This window comes from Electrophorus electricus, chromosome 16, assembly GCF_041902795.1.
Source record: "Electrophorus electricus isolate QZ-2024a chromosome 16, ASM4190279v1, whole genome shotgun sequence".
Taxonomy (NCBI): domain Eukaryota; kingdom Metazoa; phylum Chordata; class Actinopteri; order Gymnotiformes; family Gymnotidae; genus Electrophorus; species Electrophorus electricus.
This window is the reverse complement of record NC_137512.1, coordinates 24,976,174-25,000,000: the sequence shown is the minus strand read 5'-3', so window position 1 is coordinate 25,000,000 and position 23,827 is coordinate 24,976,174. Positions and strand designations below refer to the sequence as shown.

At 42.9% G+C, this 23,827-nt stretch overlaps 2 protein-coding genes across 4 annotated transcripts; both read right to left on the bottom strand.

Moving 5' to 3' along the window:
- Positions 1–4,363: 4,363 nt before the first annotated feature.
- On the bottom strand, positions 4,364–14,833 carry ca5a (carbonic anhydrase Va). 2 transcript variants are annotated; one of them, XM_035532156.2, is made up of 7 exons: positions 13,555–14,833; positions 11,886–12,083; positions 11,552–11,670; positions 9,763–9,858; positions 9,416–9,478; positions 8,115–8,273; positions 4,364–7,375 (listed from the first exon to the last, which is right to left on the bottom strand). In XM_035532156.2, exons 1-7 carry the CDS (start codon positions 13,691–13,693, stop codon positions 7,205–7,207), a joined length of 945 nt encoding a protein of 314 aa, XP_035388049.1. In that variant the 5' UTR covers positions 13,694–14,833; the 3' UTR covers positions 4,364–7,204. The 2 variants fall into 2 exon arrangements, with proteins under 2 accessions (XP_035388049.1, XP_035388051.1); XM_035532158.2 differs by lacking the exon at positions 13,555–14,833 and adding an exon at positions 12,237–12,491.
- Positions 14,834–14,949: 116 nt separating this feature from the next.
- On the bottom strand, positions 14,950–22,690 carry uba2 (ubiquitin-like modifier activating enzyme 2). 2 transcript variants are annotated; one of them, XM_027030251.3, is made up of 17 exons: positions 22,454–22,690; positions 21,645–21,728; positions 21,482–21,552; positions 21,125–21,189; positions 20,934–21,034; positions 20,275–20,396; positions 19,884–19,951; positions 19,542–19,663; positions 19,058–19,157; positions 18,567–18,718; positions 18,239–18,332; positions 17,655–17,767; positions 17,111–17,266; positions 16,501–16,597; positions 16,138–16,243; positions 15,899–16,038; positions 14,950–15,645 (listed from the first exon to the last, which is right to left on the bottom strand). In XM_027030251.3, exons 1-17 carry the CDS (start codon positions 22,592–22,594, stop codon positions 15,437–15,439), a joined length of 1,941 nt encoding a protein of 646 aa, XP_026886052.1. In that variant the 5' UTR covers positions 22,595–22,690; the 3' UTR covers positions 14,950–15,436. The 2 variants fall into 2 exon arrangements, with proteins under 2 accessions (XP_026886052.1, XP_081555679.1); XM_081699553.1 differs by having other exon boundaries at positions 21,645–21,840; positions 22,454–22,580.
- Positions 22,691–23,827: the final 1,137 nt, after the last annotated feature.

Sequence of the window (23,827 nt, the reverse complement as noted above, 5' to 3'; positions counted from 1 at the left end):
GACGACAAGCATCGAGACTATTCTCTGTCCTGGCTCCAAGATGGTGGAATCAACTCCCACTTACTGTCTGGATAGCAGAGTCCCTTGCAGTCTTCAAACGCAGACTGAAGACACATCTATTCATGGAATACTTAAATTACCACTGACCCTGCTCCTACTTATTGTAGGGTATTGTTTATTACACTGATGTTGTTTAACAAACTCTAGCACTTATTGTTTATTACACTTAATATTATTTAAGATAGACCTTATGTATTTTGTACTTTTAGGCATCAGCATTCATCCCTGTATTTCAACAGTAGTCTAGTTTATTGGTATCTTGGACTCTAACCTACTCTACTGGCTAGGATGTACTCTATGAGTAAATGACAAAGCACTTTTGTAAGTTGCTCTGGATAAGAGCGTCTGCTAAATGCCATAAATGTAAATGTAAATGTATTTTCTTTATTTTCAGTTTGTCTTGCACACTCATCATACTTCAACCTTCACAGGTAACATACTCTGCATGTACAGGTTAAAAAGTTTAAAATGTTCATTAATGCCATCAATACATACTCATGCATATATGTTTAATGTTAGAAATATCATTAATACACACATTCATATATGTTTATTGTTATAAATAGCATTAATACACATGTGTATATGTTTCATGTTATAAGTAGCATTATTACACACATGCATATATGTTTACTGTTATAAATAACATTAATACACACATATGCATATATGTTTTGTACCCTGTTACCCTGAAGTTGGTACCTACATTTTTGTATTAATTTTGGATTCATTATGGTTTGGCACTGATGTTCCCAATACTTGCACCTCACAGACTTCCATGTGTCCTGCGTCATCTGGTCCCCATAACTTTGCTTTTATAATGTCTGGAACATTAGAAAATAAAGAAAAAATCCCTTTGCCCTCATTTCCTGTTTTGAGGTAAGGGGACCAGGGATGCCATGTTTGACTAAACCCCAAGGTCTGAAAGACATTAGTTGCAAATTAAAGAAAACAAGGCTGGTTCCCCTGTTGTGGATGATACTAGCACAGCAAGACTTTGTTTTCCAGGAACCACTCACGGGGGAATAGTTTCTGCTCGTGTGTGTGTTTTTGTTGTTGCTGTTGTTTTTTTTTTTTTGGGGGGGGGGGGCGCTAAAGCTATTGAAGGGCCACCTGACCTTTTTGTTCTTTTGTATGTATAAAACATATCAGGTTTATACTCATCAGTTTCCATTCTGTAATTTTCAGTTTTACTATTTCCAAAAGTCATGTCTGATCAGGTTTTAAGTTTGGACGCTGTGCACTGGACTTCCCCCTGCAGACGAGGGCTGACCAGGTGAGACCCGGCTAGTGTGTCTGAAAAAAGAAACGTACCTGGAGAGGACACAGAACATTCTCACTCCTGTTAGAGGACACAGAACTCTCTCACTTCTACTAGGGGACACAGAACATTCTCACTCCTGTTAGAGGACACAGAACTCTCTCACTTCTACTAGGGGACACAGAACATTCTCACTCCTGTTAGAGGACACAGAACTCTCTCACTTCTATGAGGGGACACAGAAATCTCACTCCTGGTAGGGGACACAGAACTCTCTCACTTCTACTAGAGGACACAGAACATTCTCACTCCTGTTAGAGGACACAGAACTCTCTCACTCCTGTTAGAGGACACAGAACATTCTCACTCCTGTTAGAGGACACAGAACTCTCTCACTCCTGTTAGGGGACACTGAACTCTCTCACTCCTGTTAGGGGACACAGCACTCTCTCACTCCTGTTAGAGGACACAAAACATTCTCACTCCTGTTAGAGGACACAGAACTCTCACTCCTGTTAGAGGACATAGCACTCTCTCACTCCTGTTAGAGGACACAGAACTCTCACTCCTGTTAGGGGACACATCACTCTCACTCCTGTTAGAGGACACAGCACTCTCACTCCTGTTAGAGGACAGTTACAAGGCCACATTTATTATATTACTGCTAAAATATAAATAGGAACCAATGTGTGTTTTTGTACACATGAATGTGTAAGAGTTTGGATTCAGGTGATATAATATCACTGATATAATATTTTCCAGTCATCTCACACACACTCTTTTCTCCAGTCATCTCACACACACTCTTTTTTCCAGTCATCTCACACACACTCTTTTCTCCAGTCATCTCACACACACTCTTTTCTCCAGTCATCTCACACACACTCTTTTCTTCAGTCATCTCACACACACTCTTTTCTCCAGTCATCTCACACACACTCTTTTCTCCAGTCATCTCACACACACTCTTTTTTCCAGTCATCTCACACACACTCTTTTCTTCAGTCATCTCACACACACTCTTTTCTCCAGTCATGTTACACATGCTCTTTCTGTCACAGCTCCAACTGCCAGCCAGTCTCGGCCAAAGAGCAGGCATTGAGGCAATAAGAAATCAAAGACGCTCCACTGTGGCTGAACAAGCAGAGGAAGAGCTCCTGCATGAAGGCTCTGGATCCTGTTTATAGAGGAAGTGGCTTTTCTTTTTATTTTAAAAATAACTAAAAAAAGAGAAAAAAAATGGAGAGGAATCTGAGATTAGGTACCTTCATGCATGCGATCTGGGCTTGTTTGAGGGAGTCTGATGTTCAGAGAGATGACCTGCAAACATACAACAAGTGAAGCCAATGAGGATCACTGGAGACCAAAGTGTGTCCCTTTAATACAGACCTTACAGATCCCTGTAAGTCAGTCCTCATTCCTTTAAGACAGTCCCCGTCCCTTTAAGACTGTGTCCCTTTAAGAGAACCATCATCCTTTTAAGACAGACCTTGTCCCTGTAAGTCAGTCCTCATCCCTTTAAGACAGTCCTTAACTGCACAGTCCTCCAGCACCTGTAGAGATCTAGCAGTGTGCTGACCGATGTACTCAAATCCAGTGCTAATTTTTCATGTCTATTTTTTAAACCTGATTGCATGTGTGTGACCTAGCATCCAATTTGTGCTACAAACACAGAAATGTGTCAAAATATAAAAAATAAAAATCAGATTCTATATTTAGGCAAGGTGAAAATTTAGATCCAGGCTGGTTATGTGACAGAAAGTGATATTTACCTGCTGCCTAGATGTTCAAGTTTCATTGTTGTTTTTTTTCCAAAGTTTTTAGTTTGCTTTTTCTGTGGGTTCAAAGAACAAGTTCCCAAACTCTTACAATGATGGGAAACCGCTGCTCTGGACAACAACAAAAAAATTCCCTCCATTTCATTCCATTAAAAAAAAAACCTAAGGCAGAAACAACAAACATGCAACTGAATGTTTTTGAACCAGGTTGAGACAAAACTCCATGGCCCCACACCCCTAAACCCCACACACGCCTGCTCACCCCCTCAGGGTCGCCCACGCCTGTTCTGCTACTGAGCCATTTTAGGATCCCTTTCATTGCTCTGCTGTGGAAGAACAATGAACCACCAGATTTGTTGTGTAAGTCTCTCATATACAGGCCCAGAGCCCCTCCAATACACCGGTTCCCTAGAAACTGACCATTGTGTCTGGCTATTTTAGCATAATTCTGGGATAAACACAAACTGCGCAAATTTGTATCTAAACTTCAGCAAGAACTTTATGGAAAACAGATGTGATGGGAATAACTACAAGACCCCTTTTTGCTAAACTTGGATTAAAACAGAGAATAGTTTCTGCAGCCCATATTCATCTTATGAACAATAGTAAAATAAAATCCCATTTATAACTGTTATGACAAAAGTGTACAACAGTTATGACAAAATCTTTACTGGTTTAAAGCAATAAACTGTATTCATCATTTTCTGTAACGCAACAAGCAACTTTTAATATGTATTTGTTTAAATAGTAATTTTATTTAATTGCAAACTATTAGATCAGGATAAACCTTAGTTACATGACAGTTTAGTTCATCCTTTTGAGTTTAAACAGTTGATCCACAGTTGTGAATTTGTTCAGTAAAATAAACTGCCAGTAGGGGCATGGCTGAACCTGGTGTGTAGGTCGCAGAGCCCAGGTGAAGCAGCAGGTGATTCAAATCAAGTGCACCCGTGTCTCCTTGAAGGTTTGAAGGAAGCCTATGTTCCCTTCAGTGTGCTCCAGGGAGGATGGGAGATTGAGCCCACACACAGCATGGTTACATCATCATCTACTCACAAGCAGATCGAGAAGAGTTAAGTTTTTGCCTTTATTATTTATTTTAGGGGGTAAAAATGAACAGAGCTCTGCGTGCTATTCCTGACCACACCCTTCTCCCCCTCTCTGACCTGGAGTTCTTTACACAAACATTTATGAAAAAATCTCACCTTCAAGCCTGTTGTCTCGTGCTCTCTGACAATAGAGACAAAGGACATCGAAACTCGGCTACGGATGTTTATATTTATTTAATTTCACCCTTTACATGAAGGAAAGGTCACTACACAAATGTTGCGGCCTGTACGAATGAACAGATGTAACGTGGATGGGGGTGTTTTTGTACGTGTCCTCAGATGGGTTACGAGGGGCTCTCTCCTGAGACTCAGCCATCAAAGGCTGCATGGGAAATGTCCACTGCAGCTGAACCAGTTTGAACCGGCATGAACCGGCACCTGCTACAACAGAGCATGCTGGGAACAGGCCTCTGGCAATCATCGGAACCCTCTGGAACTCTAAGGAAAAGTCGGGATCTGCCCTCTTGCCCAAGTCAGAACCACAGGGAACAAGACAGCAGATGGTACACAGGAAAAATGAGCAACATTTGAATTCACCTTCACTGTGTTAATTAAACTAGTTATTCATTACACACTTCACCTCAAATAACAGAATCACGAGTCAAACATAAAGGGTTGTGGGTAATTATGCTACATTTTTGAAAATGTGGTACTGGGATAGGTTTGAGTGTTTTTCATGTGAGAATGACTTATGGAAATAGAGAAAATATTAGGAAGAATACAAGGCATCATTAACATTCATGGTAAAATAAACAATAATAACAAAAAACAGAAAAAAATACACCAAACAGTTCAAACAGCAAAACCTCATACAAGCAAAATACGCTAGAGAGGAACTATCTGCTCAGTCCATCACACATCCATGAAACAGACACACCACGCCAACAAAAGGAGTCCGTTAAGATCTCAGCTTTAAAGAACACCACCCGGGGGCGCTGGGCGATCTTCCCCTCTTCTGATTGGAGGCAGCAGCCAGTCCCTTGGGCAGTGGTACAGACAGGGTCCCTCGCTCAGACGGCACCCTGTGTTTGGAGAGTGAATCCGGTTTTCGGGTCTGGTTAGCGTCGTTTAATGTGAGGGGTGGCTCTGGTGGGGACAGAACCAGGTGGCCCTTTCACGCTGGGGGCCAGCGCAAGGGGCGACGTTTGTACTCGCATTCTGTTCAAGCAGCCACAAAGAGGCACAGTGTGCTGTCACAGCACTTCTGAAAAGACAGCGTCTTGGACTTCACAATGACGACTCAGAGAAGGAGAACTGGTCTAGGAGCAGGGATTCTGCCCTGGCTGTGACACTCCTGGTCACAGAAACTGACAGGAGATCTGTGTTTTTAGTCAGAGAGAGATTCTTTGTTCCAGACCCTGGCCCCTACTAGGAAGAGCCCTAATACACACCTACTTCACATCCCCAATTTTCATCTGAAACACATTTGTGGTAGCGCAAACAACCCTAGTTGCTTTCCTCACAATACACCGCATTTCCCACAATTCTCACACTTCCTTGGTAGTTCCTTTGATTCTCTCTCACATGCACATACACCAACATGGCAGTTTCTAAAAACAGCAGCAACAAATCTCAACAGTAATCTGCTTTTGATATTGGCTATATCTCTCTCTGCTGAGGACCCACTGTAGTCTTGTTCACCCCAGCGTCTCTCTTGGGCCTCTAACACCCTCTAGTGGTGAACTTGAGTCGTGTACTGATCCTTTGTAAAATGCTTCCTAAAATGCGCCATCGTCGAGATTACAAATACTCGAACAACTTTATTGTCGAATAAGAACGGAACGGATAAGAATGAATAGACAAAAGCATTTACTGAGAGTCAACAGGAGAGAGTCCCACGCCTAAGGCACCTTGGTAGTTCTCAGAGTGCAGTGTACCGCAGGGCACGGGCCAGCCCTAACCAGTCAGTAACTGCGTGTGTGTACTAGCCCTGTCTGAAGGCCATGAGCTTCTCACAGCAAGCCCAAGCGTTAATCATGTGTCCTTAAGGGTACTGATATAGTCCATCATCAAAATCAGTTTATACACGATACAGTACAAGACGAAAGTAGACCAAATACTGAACATTAATGAGGAGATCAGGTCTTTCTCGGAATGTTGTTAAACAGGTTTTTTTATGTAACTTTGCATGTTAAAGTCTACTTCTAATCGGGAAACACTGGATTGAGACTGGTTCTTGCAGATGTCTTGCGGTCATACTTTAGCTGACTTGACTATGTCGCCAAGTTTCTCATTTTGCTTGAAAACCAACATTTAGCACAAATATACGTAATCTGAGATATACTAATGCTAAAAAGAGAAGAAAAAAAACTAAAAAGAACAAGTTTTTCACCCCAAATTATTATTATTACTATTATTATTATTATTATTTTGCATCTAGTGTTTAGGTTTGTCAGCTTCCTTCATTTGTAGTCTCTATTAAAACTACTGATAATTTATCTGCTTACAAACATATATCTTTACTAAACATACTGATTGGTCAAAAAGATTAAATACACATAACTACTAAAGTAACTAATTAAAAGCAGTCTGACGGTTAAAGTGAATTCTCAGTGAATGTAAACACTAAATTGCCATGTTATATGAAGACATGACTCGGCGCATTTCCGCTTTGACCACAAGAGGGAGCCATATGTCCACATCTACTAACTACTGTAACGCACATGCCTTGTGGATTCCTAAACAAAACCTGACATATCCTTAACGACCCTTCAAAAAGAAGGCCATCATATGTGCAGGTCTTAAATGTAACTTAAGAACCGTTTGAGTAGAAACCACAGGGACCAATATGAAGTGGCACACAGCGTACGGTACGACTACGTCCTCATCATAACTAAACTTTACTGTGATTCTCCGTTTAATCCAAACCTATCCTGTACAGTAGGTCCGTTCTGCCAGGCCTGTGATAAGCCTGTTCAAGACCAGGAAGATGTAAGCACTATTTCCAAAGGTAACGGGTGTCTAAAGACCAGGTGGAGAAAGTGTGTCGGGTCGGGTCACTGGGCAGCATGGGGGCCCTCGCCCGATGGGGTGCCCTGAAGGAAGGGCGAAAAAGATGAGCGGACTGTGCGGCCCCTCAGTGGCTGCTGCACCCGAAAGTTGTTCACCATACTCTTCTGGACATCCTCTTCAGCTGAGGTGAACAACAAACTCCGGAATACTGCTAGCTGAGAGACAGAGAGAGAGAGAGAGAGAGAGAGAGAGAGAGAGAGAGAACTTTAGAAAGTATGTTTCGAGCCTAGAGTAACAAACAAATGACATCAGCAGCGTGTAATCCCAGTCAAGTAATGACACGGCAACCGAGTAATTTTACACCCAGTAACTAGACAATAAATGGAATGAAACTGGAGCCCCTCATTTTCAACCCCAGTGTGGGCGTTCTGCCAGAGGGCTCTCCTGTTTTTTGAGTCGGGTCATGTTTTGATGTTTGCGGCTGCAGGACAGGAAGTCCGAAGCTCTGTCTGGCTTTTCCTGTTCTCCAGTCTTCATGGCTGTTTGCTCCATGACCAGGGGACAAACTCTAGCAAGTAATTATGAATTTTCAGCACTAGGTTAAGACTCGTTTACAGGAATGCTATCTTATGATGTTTTCCGTCAGGATGAAGATAAAACTACCCAAATATAGCTCTATGAACAGAGGCAAATTGCACGAACTTTCCTGTAAAATGATTTAGAACTGACTACCTTTGAGTATCCCGCTAATAAATGTAAGTTTATGTAATTAATGTTTATGTAAGCTTTATCCAAAATGAAAACCTTCCATTTTACATTAGGAGAGAAATTGTGGTGAAATAAACTGGTAATTTATTGGACTTTAGAATGCTATGCACACTTGGATGTTCACTGTGTGCTTGGGAGAAATGTTCTCGTTTTCTCTCTCACACACACACACCCGTCTGGTCTTACCTGATCATGGCTGACTTCAATCGGCTGCTTCATGATGATCCACGTGACGGCCTCGGTCAGAGGGGGCGTGGTCAGAGAGCCTGAGTATGTCCAGTAGTCGTCCATGTTCTCAGGCAGGAGGCAGGCTGGGTCGAACTTGGTGAACTCCACCACACTGTCCTGAAAGCAGGGGGGGGGGGGGGGCAGTGAGAGAGAGAGAGTGTAAGTGCATAAATAACTGGCCATAATGAGTGAGAGGGTGAGAGAGTGCATGACATCAAGAGTGAGATGAAGGGAGAGATAGATAGATGGACAGATAGAAGAAGCAGTAGCCTGGAAGTGGTATCCTGTTAAGTCAGACAAGTCGCTTCTCTCTGTGTCTAATATACCCCAGCATGGCTGTCCTGCTGGACTTCTCTCTGTGTCCATTATACCCCAGCATGGCTGTCCTGCTGGACTTCTCTCTGTGTCCATTATACCCCAGCATGGCTGTCCTGCTGGACTTCTCTCTGTGTCCATTATACCCCAGCATGGCTGTCCTGCTGGACTTCTCTCTGTGTCCATTATACCCCAGCATGGCTGTCCTGCTGGACTTCTCTCTGTGTCCATTATACCCCAGCATGGCTGTCCTGCTGGACTTCTCTCTGTGTCCATTATACCCCAGCATGGCTGTCCTGCTGGACTTCTCTCTGTGTCCATTATACCCCAGCATGGCTGTCCTGCTGGACTTCTCTCTGTGTCCATTATACCCCAGCATGGCTGTCCTGCTGGACTTCTCTCTGTGTCCATTATACCCCAGCATGGCTGTCCTGCTGGACTTCTCTCTGTGTCCATTATACCCCAGCATGGCTGTCCTGCTGGACTTCTCTCTGTGTCCATTATACCCCAGCATGGCTGTCCTGCTGGACTTCTCTCTGTGTCCATTATATCCCAGCATGGCTGTTCTGCTGGACTTCTCTCTGTGTCTAATATACCCCAGCATGGCTGTCCTGCTGGACTTCTCTCTGTGTCTAATATACCCCAGCATGGCTGTCCTGCTGGACTTCTCTCTGTGTCTAATATACCCCAGCATGGCTGTTCTGCTGGACTTCTCTCTGTGTCTAATATACCCCAGCATGGCTGTTCTGCTGGACTTCTCTCTGTGTCTAATATACCCCAGCATGGCTGTTCTGCTTGGCTTGCTGTTGCCTCATTCTACAGTCACCACATGCTCTCTCTTCATTCAGTTCAGCTGTCAGTACAGCACAGGTAGTTGGAGCGCTGAGTGAGCCTGAGCTTCTGTCCAGCGTGGACACAGCAGATGTAGGACAAGAGATCCCTACCTTGTGCCTGACGGCAGGTAACGCATCCACCAACTTCTGCAGGCCCTCATGTCTCTTCCCAACCTGACGAGGCACACAATCCATCTTCAGCTCATATACACCAAAGACATATGATTTATATGACCGAATATGGTCATTATTGAGCATGACAACATGAAACAGATAATGATGACATATATGTCTATATATGTGTGTGTGTGTGTGTGTGTGTGTGTGTGTGTGTGTGTGTGTGTGTGCGCGTGTGTAAATAGTAATGTTGAATGGGCCAGTGGGGTGTGGAAGTGCTAACACAGGAGTATAAAATAGAGAAATGTTGCCAACAGGCCCTTTAAATGTAGGTGCGGTACCTTCAGAAACACTGCAATAACAGCCAGGCCATTGTTCTCCATTACTGCCTCCTCAAACAGGGTGTACTTATCAGAGTTCCAGTGGACCAGATGGAGCTGCAGGTTGACACAAGGGGGGGCAAGTTGGGTTAACCAAACACACACACACACACACACACACACACACACACACACACACACACACACACCTTTCAAATATTCGCCTTTGTTACTGGCAATGGATTATTTCTGATATTGTTGTACATGTATTGTTAAGATATCAATGTGATTTTTTAGATATCACTGTCATTGTCAATATCAGTATAATACAATGCCCCCAAGTTGACCCTGTCCACACCCTGTTCAACCAGAGAGAAGACTGAGCATACTGAAAACACTAAACCCAAGACTGTGAGCAAACTGAAAAACTAAACTAAATACTGAAGGCATGTTCAAAAGGTGTAAGCTAATCAAGACAAGGCAACACAAAGGAACAGCTGCGCCACAGCACTGAAAACTGGGCATCCTCAACCCCTCAGCTGGCATGCTCTAAAGTGCCTGCATGCAGTGTTCAGTGACAGTCTCATCTGTAAACAAAAGAGCTCAGCCAGCCACAGTTCCTCTCAGCCGCAGTGTGTGTGTGTGTGTGTGTGTGCTCGTTCCAGCAGTCCAGTCCATGTACCTGTGAGGTAGATCTTTCCAAAAAGGTCAGTGGTAGCTTGATGGTTAAAGTACTTCACTTGTAATCAGAAGGTTGCTGGTTCAAGCCCCACCACTGCCAAGTTGCCACTGTTGGGCCCCTGAGCAAGACCCTTAACCCTCAATTGCCCAAGTTGTACTCTGTCATAATTGTAAGTCATTTTGGATAAAAGCGTCAGATAAATGCCGTAAATGTAAAATTCCAGCTGCTCACTGTGCTTCACAACCTGGTTATTCAAACATTTGTGTGTACAGTGCTGCTACACCACTGGGCTATTAGCCATTAGGACTGCAAAAAGCAGTAAAAAGTATCAATATTACACTAATATTAGCATTAGTTTATATCAGTTAATATAAAATTAATACTACTGACTAGTAAAATATTAACTAATAGTCATTAGCACTAATATGCAACTGTTCTAATATTAACTAATGTAGTAATTAGTTAATAACTAACTTCAAAACAGGGTGCACTTGGTGAATCTGACCGACATTTTGTAACAAGCAAGCCACAACAGAAATGGGCTCAAGTTACCTGAACCCAGCATAATGACAGAAGTAGCTGCTACTACTACTACTGTCATGCCATTACTTCTACTCCACATCCTACCTACTACTGTTTGTGTGTTGTCATTCCAGCAGGTATTTCATCCTGTTTTCCTTTTACCTTGTAGTCTGTTTTCTTTTCCATTTGACCCTGTTGCTCTGTGAGGGATTTGCCCATATTGGACCTCCTGCCTGAGTAGTGACCTTTGCTTCCTATTACTGTGGCGATTATAAAAGTCCCAACGAAGACGTAACGTTTTTTACATACGTAACTATATGCAACTGTAAACATATAAGCAAGCCCAATTATACGGGTAATGCTGACCTTACCCTGAGTAACCAATGTTTTTTTCCTTTTACTTTCAAAAGGAACCTTTAAAATGAACTTTTCTTAATCTTGAAAACTTAATCTTTTAAGAAGGTAGCCAAGCAAATAAATAATAAATAAATGAGTAACTTAAAATTAGTCAATATTACTGTTGACCCACTTTTTTGTGGTCAGGATATTTTTCTTCTGAAACTTAATTTCTCTCTCCCTCACACGCACAGACGCACACACACTCACCTCAGCAGAGTAGAGGAGACGGTCCACTGTGTGTTCAGATCCCCAGCCATTATTCTCACCCCAATGGAAATGGAACTGACACAGTCGGAACTGATCTTCCAGCGGACCGCCATACAGCGCTGACACAGAGACACAGTCAGGGCTCCATATTTATCTCAACAGATTGAGGTTTTGAAACCAGTTTCAAAATCTCAGAATAAGGTGCTCCAAGGTAAACTAGAGAAAATATAGTAAAGGCTTTGTGTTTTAACAAGACCCACAGCCGAGCTTAAAAGCATTTACTAATGCCTGACTGCAGGTTAAATCGCTATTTGACCAAGATAAGCACTCTTACTTGATTTGTCTGTGGTATCATCATATTCCACCAGGAAAGAGTACCCGTTGTTCCATATCTGCTGACATGTCCTGGGGTCGTATCGCGTTACGAGCGGCTTGAGTTGCGGGTCAAACACACTCTTGGGCACCGCGATGTCAATCGGCGATTGACGGTCTCCCCCCGGGACCGCCAGGGGCTCCTGCCACATAGGGTGCACTGAAGCGACAAAACGAAGTTGGGATAAGCGGATAGCCAACATTGCGACATGCAGAAGAAAGAACCAGCGCCAATGTCGAAGTTTGGAAAACTGCAAACGTTTTACATAACCATTTTGTGCGTGGAAAATAAATCAGAAAAACATCGACCTACTTTTCTCAACACATTGTGCCTCGTTATACATCATTATAGTTCAATAAAACTCTGAAAGTGCGATCCGTCGAAAATCAAACCAACACAAAGGGAGTAATGAAAAGAAGGATCACGGCGCACTTCCTAGAAATTTGATACTGGTGTAAATGAATCGAAAATGTGTGAAATGCCTCTTCCCCAGACTGATGCTTTGGAATGTGCTGGCAAAACAATCTGCTTTCTTTCCCAGCAGAGACCGATCCGTAGAGGTTAATAATGAATATTTTCTTTGCAACAGTAAACCCTCGAGACAATAAAGCGCCGTTTGGAGTACAGTACGGTTTAAGTGATGCAATACGACACGTACAAAGTCACACACACGTATGTCTGTATGTGTATGTGTATGTGTGTGTGTGTGTGTGTGTGTGGAGGGGGGGGGGGGTTGTTACTCAATTGTAACCTTATACATTTGAATGGACAAAAGAAAGCTTTGCTGTTATTCCTCTAATCCACTTTAAGTGACCGCAGGAAAACAGCTGGGACCGGGGGACGTCTTATCTGAGCACATTCCGCACCTAATCCTATATCCAGTAACGCAGGGCGCTATCGTGAGTAGAATTAAGTAGATTTCGCAATATCACCATCACTTTGCTATCGCGTGTGTTCCTACTCTCCTAATGTTTACATTCCCTTAAGAGGCCTTTGGTTCACCATAGTGTGCATTAACCTGGTCTTATAAGAGGCGTTGGGTATAAACACAAAGGGTGGCTTTGCATGTAGGCCTTTCTGTGGCAGGCGTAAACAAGACAGGGGTACGCGCAAGGCACGCGCTTAGACGCGAAATGTTTCCAAAATATAAGCACAGGAGAGCCTGGAAAACATGGCATTACCTGCTAGCAGTCCGCCCTAAAGCAGTGATTAATGTAGGTAGAGCTAAAGGTAATGCAGTGATCGCCAAGATAACATCCTTTAGTAGCTACTTCATCAGTAGCGTCCTACGCAATACGGCCGTGAGATTACACACTGCTGGTGGATGTAAGACATAGCTAGACAGCTAGCTACAGAGTAGTTAACCAAATAGCTACCCAGGCATTTCTTTGTTGAGAAAGTCAGTTTTATTTAATCATTTTAAAAATTTTACAAATGTACACGTGCTAGCTAGGGGAAAGCAACATGGATCCGGAAGTGAGCAAAACAGTGAACCCCCAGCGTTATACGTCCTTAATAACAAAGTGTGAAAAGTATGATTTACAACAGAATAAACCCCAGATATAACATATAAACTAGACAAGCCAATGTCATAAAACGTTTGTCTGACATTGTTCTAATAACAACTTACTTTGCGACAGGAGGGATCTGCTGGAGCACGCGGACAGGTTGCACCCGCGCGCAGGTACCCATCGCTGACGTCGGACCTGCTCGAGCTGTCTGTGGACCTGACGGCCCAACGGAGCCAAAACGGCCCTCAGTATCACCATGGCGCAAAACTCTACTGTAGGTCTACGGTCTTTGAGGGAATAAAATATACGACGTTACTTAAACTGACTGTTAACTTTGAGCGCAAGAGGTGTCTCATCAAACCTCAGCTTTGACCCCCTTGCCTGCCTGTTCCTCCCAGTTTTATGAGATAGCTTGGCGAGGCTAGCCGCCGACGGGTGTTAAAAGGGCAAGATTAAAGCGTCAACCCATAAAAACTCAACTCCAGACGTTTCTATCACCTATTAGATGCCCGAGGTCCTAGTTGTAACTAAGCAGGTCACAAACGGTTAGCTTTAAACCTTCAACTGCATTAATCTATACACCAACCGCAGACACACAGGCGTTCGCGCATATGGAACAAAAGTACGCGGAACGGTCCGTTCGGTTTTTGTAGCGGGGAGGGATTTTGTGAAGCGCAATCCAATCAGCGTCCTGCTCTAAGGGGCGTCTTTAAGGAGTTATGCTTACATTTTAGTTATTCATTGGTTTATAGTGGAGTAAGAAACTACACATAATTTGGAACAACATAACGCAATAAACAGACACGACCAAAAATAACTAGACTAAAATAAAATAACCAGGGTAAAATAACAATTATTGCACACCGAAAAAAGACACACACCAGCATGCGGTCTATATAAAAAAAATCATAAGGCTGTTAAAATACCTCAAACGTTCATTTTAAAATAGTACCATCTTACATCATGATGTGTACGTGCAAAATAGTTAAGTGGGGCAAAATTAACCGCCCATACGCATAGCTAAAGCCTTCTGACGTCAATTACTCGACTGCTATGACCTTTGAGCCCCTTAAGGTAAACATTAGGACTCATGGTGAGAAAAACAGGGTGTTTTTGTTCAGCGATAAGACATCTCACGTCTTGAAGACTGAGCAAAGACGTGACTGCACCAATACACAAACAATACAGTACAAACAGGTGATCTTCGGTCACAGTGGAGAAATTAATTTGTACAGATACACTAAATGCTGCCTCAGCTGCGCTGTGGTAAAAACTGAGCTTAAGGGTTGCTGATACTTCAGCACAGGGTTCTCACTCTCACATGCTGGAGGGCCACAGAAACAAACAGAACATTCTCTGCTCCAACTTACCTGATGCAGTGTGATCAAGAAGTGATAAGATGTTAGAGGTGTGTGTGCAATCAAAGATTTAGAACACAGTACACTGCAGATATCATTCAGGAAAGGAACTTTTGAATTCTCCTGAGGACAAAACATGGCATAAACAAGTGCCAGTAAAGTGTATAATTTATATATATAAAAATAAAAATAAAGGACACCATTATTTTTTTCCAACATGAGGTTGAAGAACAAAAAATGTGAACAGATGGAATCGAGAAATGAATGTTTTTTTGTTTTGTTTTGTTTTTTTTTTACTGTGAAATGACTGCATTCCACATTATATAGGTTTACAACCACCCCCCCACCCCCCGACTCCCCCACAAAGCAAAACAAAAATAAATACATGGAACATTGCAATGACAATAAAATGAGCTGAAATACAATTCTTTCAACCTCCATAAACATCATCACAAAAGAAAGCCATCCTGATTCTAAACTTTTTTTTTTAAAGCATCTCTGAGAACTGAACAAAAAAGAAGAATGACATCAAGCTCTCAGCAGTTTTTGTACAGATATATTTACACATGGTTGGTAATGGGAACAGTATGAAAATACAACAAATGTTTCTCTGGGGGGGAAAAAAAGAGGTCCAGAGGACTTGCTAGTCTAGAGCGATGATGTCGTCGTCATCGTCGTCGTCCTCAGCAGCTGGTTGCTGGTCGAGGCGTTTGCGCTTGGACGCCGTCTCGCCCGTTTCTGCATCCTGCAACTTCCTCTTTAGGCTGCCAGTTTCCATGGAAACGTCCGTTGTGCTGGAGGAAGGTTCTTCATCAGAGTCTACGATGAGGATGTCGTCATCCTCAGCTTCAGCTGAGTGCACAAAAATGAACAGTTCAACCAAAATGACATTACGCATCACATCTAAACACTTCCATTAGAACTTTAACACAGCTAATTAGAATTAAATTCCAGCATCCTACTCAAACATTTTTAATTTTAATCACTACTGATGGCATGTATGCTTCATTTCAAACTTAGAAAGTTAAAACTAGAATCCTTGAACTGTATTGCAAATTTCCATATCAAATCTGCATGTGTGCTAAAGCTGCAGTTTTAATATTACCTTTAGTCGAGGTAGATGGTTGGGCGGAGTCTTTGTTCCCATTGGTGATGCTCTTCTCTTCCTCTGGAACACTTGGGGGTGGAGCCTTCTCAGGGGCATCACCCACTACCTCAAACTCTACATCCCTTGGCAACTCTTCACTGAGATGCACACAAACACAAATGACAAATCAGCAAATACAATACTTATCTGTCAGGGCATGTATAGAGGACTCATGACACAGACACACACACACCTACCAGTGGAGTACATTGACCAGAAGTGTGTAATCCTGAAGGAAGTCATCAGCTTGAAGACGGCTACCATTCCGTATCCCAAAGTCTGACAAAAACTTGCCGTTGTTTGCTAGAAAACAAGAGAATCAAAGTCAACATGGCTGACCAGGGTGCAGAATAGTGGTCTTGACCTTCAACCCTAATAAGTCACTGGGTGCAGGTAATCAATGTCTTCAGAAGAATATAAGCACTGGAGCCAAGAGACACATTAGCTAATATCATACCTAAACTCTAATGGATGGGTAACAGTGTCATACAGCTTTCCTGTTAACTGGTTTTATGAAGCACCACGACCCCTACAGGTCTTCTTGCAAACTGCAGTTTCACCTTCCGTTTCTCCTTCCTCTGAGGAGATTAAGATAGTCCCTTTGCCGTCTTCGATCTGCACGTCTGGCGCCACCATGCCAAACTTCTCCTTCAGTATCTGACAAAACAGACACTTGCCGTCAGGAAAAGTAGAACACAAGTATTTTTCATATCAAACTAGATCTGAGTCATTTCTCTCTCATTATATACATTTATTTTCTCACACGCACTATTTCAGACAGAGCTCCTTCATCAGCTGTACAAGTGCTGAAGGACCTGTCTCTATGTACTTTGCTGAAATTTATTAAGCATTCTGCTTGTACAGCTGATGAAAGACATCTATTCGAATGGCCCATTTCTCTGGAAGCATTGCGCACTTCACTACAATTTTGAAAATCTTTGTGTGTGTCACACACACACGGTCATAAAGAATATCACATCAACAGTATAATAACCAGGGTGGAATGAAAAACTCTGCGGACATCTGTATAAAATACATGGAATAGTGCAAAATGTAAAACGGATCATAATTTTTTGCCAAACAGACAGACAAAAAAACCAAACCTGCCAAGTAACAAGCAAACAAGCCAAGTCTGTGGTGTATTTGAGCCCCTCGTCTCAGCTTCCATACCTTGTCTTGCAGAGTCTGGACGATAGTTTTATGCACACAGAGTTTGACTGTGACTTCGGGTTTGCTGGCGCACACATAGCAGTTCGGGTTGGGCCGGTCCAGAGCACATGGAACCAGTAGTTTCTTGCGGGGGTTTGGCTGCTTGTTCAGGAAGATCTGAGAGACCCAAAGAAAAACCAAGTTTATTTGGTCCCACCGATGCAGCCAAGCTGGATCGGCACCACACAACTCATGAACGACACTGAGAATCGTAGATTGTTTCTGAAATTATAAGTCAAACAAGACTATTAAACGTTTGTTTTGAAAAGGCTCTCAATTCATGTGGAAAAGTAGAAATAACCTTGGAGAAAATGTGTATAAAGGAATTGATTCTAAGACAGGCATTAGGCCTCTTAAACAGCGATTAAGCTCAAAATCACTGTCAAGATGGTGGAAACCAGACAAGCCCTATCTCTGGCTTTGCTATCAATGGTAAGCACACACTCACAGCATGAGTATGGCAAACACATACAAGAAAAGTGTAAAAGTGTTCTGCTATTCTCACTGTACGGCATTGCTGGAAGTCGGAGTTCAGGATCTTCAGAGCCTCCAGGACAATGAGACCTGCGATAACTGCATTAGTGGTGGCGATCGCAGGGATGATGTTTCCTGCCATGGCTACACACACACACACATTAAAAATACATGATTAATTCAAAGTGAAGCTGTGTAAAGGGACTTGACATTCAGGGGTTGCAGTTATAAAAATCCGTAAATGGTTTAAGAATTATTTTGCAAATTCTTTTGTTGCAAAAGAAAATTACTTTTGAAGTGTACTTTGCAATAATGACATCAAGGACAATCTCAATTTTATAATTTAAAATTTTCTGGTTTAGCATCTATCAGTAATGCAATTACAACATAAAGGACATGTTTGAAATAATCCCACTTCACATGAGCAGTGTTCAGGAATGCATTTCCACAAAGCATTTTTCTGCACAGTGCATGTTAAAGCAGAGATTATTCAATAGCAAATGTCCACCACTGTCTTTAAACAAAGTCTTGACTGTAGGCTTAATGCAGAAAACATTGTTCACCATCAGTGGGGTGGGGGTGGATTGGGGGAGGAGACAAAGAGAAGCCGCTCACATTTGACATCAAAGCGGCTCTTCATGTTCATACTGAAGATGTGCATGCGCAGGTTGGCAGCGGCAGTCACAAAGTCCATCGCTGGAGGGTCGTCCTGGGGGGGGCATCAGACAGAACAAAACATGAAGTAGTCCATGTTCTCATAATCAGCTCCTGTTTGGTTTAAACTGTTACCCACACATTCCCACACTATACATCACAGTGCTACACCCTGCCTGGCCAGATCCCACACAACAACAGTGAGTCTAAGCACACTTTTAGTGAGAGTGTGCGATTCTGTATGCAAGCGAGCAAGCACGCATGCATGAGCCCCAGCAAGTATGCCCACCTTGTCCCAGACAAGTTCGGCGCTGTCTCCCTTTTCTTTGAGCTGCGCACGAAGGGTCTCCACACTGCGCTGGAACAGCTGTGAGTATCCCCCCACACTGAGCACTTGCTGGTCCTTCAGTCCTGCACCACACATGTCATCCTGAGACCTTCCTAAAACACACACACACACACACACACAAATAAATAAATAATGTAAAAAAAAAAAAAAACCCACTACTCAAACCGATGTATGAAACTGAAAATCCCATATTTTAATCATAGTCCTACTCCTAGCAAATTTTTCAGTCAAGGGCCATAGGTCCAGTGCTGAGAGCAGGGAAAAACGTGCAGGATGCAAGAATACACCAGCACCAAGACAGGGACACTGGTAACAGTAACGACAACATAGCCCCTGTTTACACATCGGAAACGGGTTCCTGGGTAGCAAATCGCTGATGTTTGGGTTCCTAAAGCAGCCATGCAGAGAAGCATAGTGGCAGGACCCCTCACCGAGCTGATGGACCTCGGCCCAGTCCAATGGCACAGGAGCTTTCCTCTTCTTCCAAAGCTTATCCATGGTCAGCAGGTACATAATGTCATCTTTAAACAGCTGCACAGTCACAAAGAAAGAAGAATCAAGTGTGACATAACCACTCCGACAGGTAAATCACAGCCATTTCTCTCAGTTCTGGAGAAAACACCGATAAATTTCCTGAACTTTATTTTACCTACCTTTGGGGAAAAAAAATTCTGAATGGCACCATATTGTCCATTATGTCCTAGAATTCCAACAAGTGCCATTTGCTTGGCTAAAATGGCAAACAGACTCTACATATCGACAGTAGCATGTCGCAGCACTATTTAAACAAAGGTATGACCAAATGTACATGAATATGGTGCAAACTGGACTGAAGAGAATAAGCGGTGGTGTGCAAGGCTGGGAAAGAAGTTTCAGCGTGGCATATTGGTTTGAGTGTAGTGCACTGGTTTTCACCTTGTTGAAGAGTTTGACGGGGTCATAGCCTGTGGAACGTGCCCAGTCTTTGGTGGAAACGCGTTTGATATCACCATCCTGATCTGAAGCTGAGGCTCGTGCTGCAGTTTCTTCAGGATTCCCTAAAGCGTGCAAACACACACAAAGAACCAATTCTAACCAGGTCAGGTCACATGCCCTAGAGGTATAGGGCAACACAAGCAAAGATACACAATAAAATCACCAAAGGAGAACTGAAAAGGACGCTCCCCAACCAGACACACAGTCTTAAAACGGTATGGTATGAAGAGAATAGTGACAAAACAGCTAGCCACATGGCCTTCTGCAGCAGAGGTCACTCACAGGCAGCCTCGGGGTCGGCTGTGTCAGGGGACACCTCCTGATCCGCATCCTCCTCTCCAAAGAGCTGACTGATAAAACATCACCACAACATTTACATTTGACATTTAGAGCTTTCACTCTTATCTAGAGCGGCTTACAATTTCAATCACATTACCGAGTTAGGCCAATGTAGTGCTGGGAGTCTTACATATGTAGTGTTAGGAGGCTGAAATATATTTGACAATTTTATGTATGCCACTAAAGGCTCACCAAATGGCAATAACTGAACACCTCAATCACACATTAAACACTACGGAGGGGAATAACTTTACATTTATTGTGCTTAAAACACTACTTCAGACCACAGTCCTGCAGGAAAAAAGCCCATCTGTGTACAGAGTTGGAAACCTACTTGAAGAGGTATTTGGCCCACACAATGCAGTGGATGGGCTCAGAGGGAGTGTTGCGGATGGTGCACCCAGGGAAGGTCTTCTGAGTAGGCTTGGGCTGACACTCATAGCACTCCGTCATGCCCTACAAATTAACAAATACCTTTAAACAGTTTTAATGGTCACCTGGTATGGCTAACATATAGGGGTGTAACACTTCACTAAAGTCACGGTTTGGTTAAATATGAAAGAGAAGCATCACGATTTAATACAATTTGTCAAAAAAGCAAAAATAGAGTGGACGCAAATGTGCCTTACATTGCCACTTGCAACTTATCTTTACTACTGCAGAATTATACCTTATTGGCAAACACGCACCAGGGAAATGTGTATTTGGACAGAAAGCCAAGATGAATAAAAACTAAATTACTACCTTGTAGAATCATTAGGCACAAGGCTCTCCAATCAATCAATTCAATGAAATATGTATTGTTACGTGCCTACCACCACAATGTCTATATCCAGCTGTGTAAAAGGCACCACTGCTTCAAAAATGCCCTCTAAAAATAACTTGGCGTTAAACCAAGGTTATCATTTTAACATACTGCTAAACACTCCAAACAGCACAGAATGTACACAAGTCCTCCTCTGGCAAGCCAACGAGCTGATAGCTGTGCCTTACCTTCTTGATGACAGTGACCTGACCCAGGTAGCCCGCTGTCCCACTCTCTATCAGAGGAATGTCTGCGGCCAAACACATCCTGTTCACGTGATTCCGGGCCGCTGGGTGGGAAAACATGGAGTTGTCAGCTAATGTGAACACGAGGAGTCATCTCACACACTGTGCATGTTACGGTGCTGAAAGATTCAAACCTCTGTTGTCCAGGGCATTCATGACAAGCTGGAAATTCCTGAAGAATTCCACATTGTAATCTGGGCTATGGGGGACAGAAAAAAATATATGCATCACACAAGATATCCATAACAAGACTAACAGTAAGTAATGTTAATTTCTCAGAAATCACATTGCTACCTAAATAATAGAGCATAATAATAAATAGAGCATAAGTGATTAAGTAACTTAAGTATCTCTGAGAAAAAAAACAAAACACTTGGGAAAGTCACCACAGACACAGTCGGTGTGATCAATCTCAACATCACGATATGTTTCAGGAGGCAATACTAAAGCTGCAAACAGGTGCAGTGAAGATAGGAATCGTGTTGACTCACTTCATTACGCTGTCATGGTAGGCTGTTATGTTGGCAGAGGGACAGAACCGCAGCACACTTTCTTTGGCAACCTGAAACGTATTTTTAAAGCGTCAAGAGCTGGTGCTGTTGATAATTCAGACAGGTAGCTAGCTAGATCAGCCGATAGGAGCTGCAGCGTTACCTGCGCTTTGGACTTGCCCACATGGTTCTTCTGAAAGAGGAACTGTCTGTTCAGATTGCTGACATCGATCGTGTCCAGGTCAATCTGCATGGGCGAACAGAAAGACCGTGCACTTTGTATCTGCAAGTAACGGGAAAGTTTCGTGCAGGCCGGTAGAGCCAGAGACGTAGATAGCGCTTGCTAAGAACCAACAAATCTGTGGAAAACGTCAACAAATCCGCCGCTTTACCTTCCCAAAAATGATCGGTTCGCAGTTAAGACGTGTGAATAAACAATCGCCTATGGTTTGAATAAATAGCGAGAAAGACACATTTAAGCAAGATAAATCGCTATAACTTTAGTTCCCATTTACATTTAGGAAAATTGTAGATGCTTAGCTAGCTAGAGTAGCTAAATAGTTAACTGGCTATTTTACGCTAATGTATCGTGGATATTAGTCTGGACATGATTTAAAACTGAAATAGCGAACCACATTATTTCGCCAACCATACATTTGCAACTGAAAGACAAGGAGTATACTAGGATATACGACTGTATGAGCGTTAGCTTAGAAAGCTAACTGGCGAAAAACGTTACTGCTACTCTACGCAAAGCGTGGCGCGAGACCAGGAGAACCGTTGGATCTACCAACATCAAACGACCTCATTTAAATTAACGGACATAACGACTTCAGCACGGTTTAATGAATCGCAATTCTCGAACAGCTAAGACCGTAGCCACATTATTACTAAAGCTAAGCAGAGTGAACTTATCTAGGCCCCAACATTAGAAGCACAAAGAGCCCAGTAGCAGACCGCCCCTCTTCTTACCACTTCAATGTTTTTGAAGCCGGTGAGGACAAGATTTTTCAGCAGCTCGCAACCAATGCCCCCTGCTCCGACAACTAACACCCGACAGGACGAAAGCGAGTCGGCGAGTTCTTTACGCAAGGGTCCCACTAGCTGTACCATGATTAGATTTGGCGGCTGGACACAGACAACGTTTAATTTCGCGGCCGGTAGATATCCACACAGATGCCTGCAAGAAACATCGCAAAAGCAGACAGCGCCAACACAATAGTTCAGGTCAACTCCTTATCGCCACCTGCTGGTTTGGATGAAGTGTTTCTTTATTTAAGACAGTCATGTCAATCACCGTTCTACTTTCATAGATCACTTTAGTTACCCACCTGGAATCTTCTTTGGAAACTTTGTGTATTTCACTACAATTTTCAATCTATTTGTGTTTTGTTAGAATTAATTGTGTGAAAATAACTGACTGGAAATAACTGATATTTTTTAAAGGATCATATGGATAGCGATTTTTCTTAAATGTGTTTAATAATAATATTAATCACCATAATCATAATAATAATAAGTCTTGTTGTTGTTGTTGTTATTATTAGTGACATTTATATAACAACTTTATCAAACTCAAGGATGCTTTACAGACAGAAATTGGGTTTGACCAGAACTGGCTTAATTATCTTATCTCTTAGGAGAAACACTTTATCTAGGTCAAATGTGGATGATCCTAGAGGCCAACATCAGACCAATTGCGTGAGTCACCATCAAGTGCAGGATTTACCAAGAAGTTGCCTTGTCCCCACTGCTGTTCTCCATAGGCCTGAACCCCCTCAGTGAGATCATCACCAAGACTTTCAATGGATACTGGCTATGGAAGGAGGGGGGCTGAGGACTAGTGAACCACTATCCAGGATGCAGCAACCAAGATCCAGGAGTACACAAGGATGATGGCCCCAAATGATGACGCGCTTAGTGAGAACTCAGACAACAGAAACCTGAGGAGGATGGAACAGGAACCATCATGGGAGGATAAACCCCTGCACTGTATGTACCACCAACAGATAGTGGAAGTGACTGATATGGAGGACTCTTACCAATGGCTGGAAACAGCTGGACTGAAAGACAGCACTGAGGCACTAATCATGGCAGCACAGTAACAAGCTGTGAATACAAGATCAATACAGGCTGGGATGTACTACACCAGGCAGGACTCCATATGCAGTCTGTGCAAAGATGTCCTTGAGACAATCCAGCACATAACAGCGGAAAGCTAGATGCTAGCAGGTAGGGCATACATGGAATGACATTACCAAGTGTCTGGCATAGTGTACAGAAACATCTGTGCTGAGTACGGGCTGGACGTTTCAAGGTATAAGTGGGATACACCCACAGAGGTGA

Bases quoted from the DNA above. Each gene is read 5' to 3' on its own strand.
- ca5a (XM_035532156.2), bottom strand. From the start codon at position 13,693: ATGGTGATACTGAGGGCCGTTTTGGCTCCGTTGGGCCGTCAGGTCCAC. The intron at 12,084-13,554 runs GTAAGTTGTTAT...TTGTCGCTTCAG, and splicing joins CAGATCCCTCCTGTCGCAAA to TGCACCCTATGTGGCAGGAG. The intron at 8,274-9,415 runs GTAGGGATCTCT...CCCTGCTTTCAG, and splicing joins TACCTGCCGTCAGGCACAAG to GACAGTGTGGTGGAGTTCAC.
- uba2 (XM_027030251.3), bottom strand. From the start codon at position 22,594: ATGGTACAGCTAGTGGGACCCTTGCGTAAAGAACTCGCCGACTCGCTT. The intron at 21,553-21,644 runs GTAACGCTGCAG...AATACGTTTCAG, and splicing joins TGGGCAAGTCCAAAGCGCAG to GTTGCCAAAGAAAGTGTGCT. The intron at 21,035-21,124 runs GTTTGAATCTTT...TTTCCCACCCAG, and splicing joins GAATGCCCTGGACAACAGAG to CGGCCCGGAATCACGTGAAC.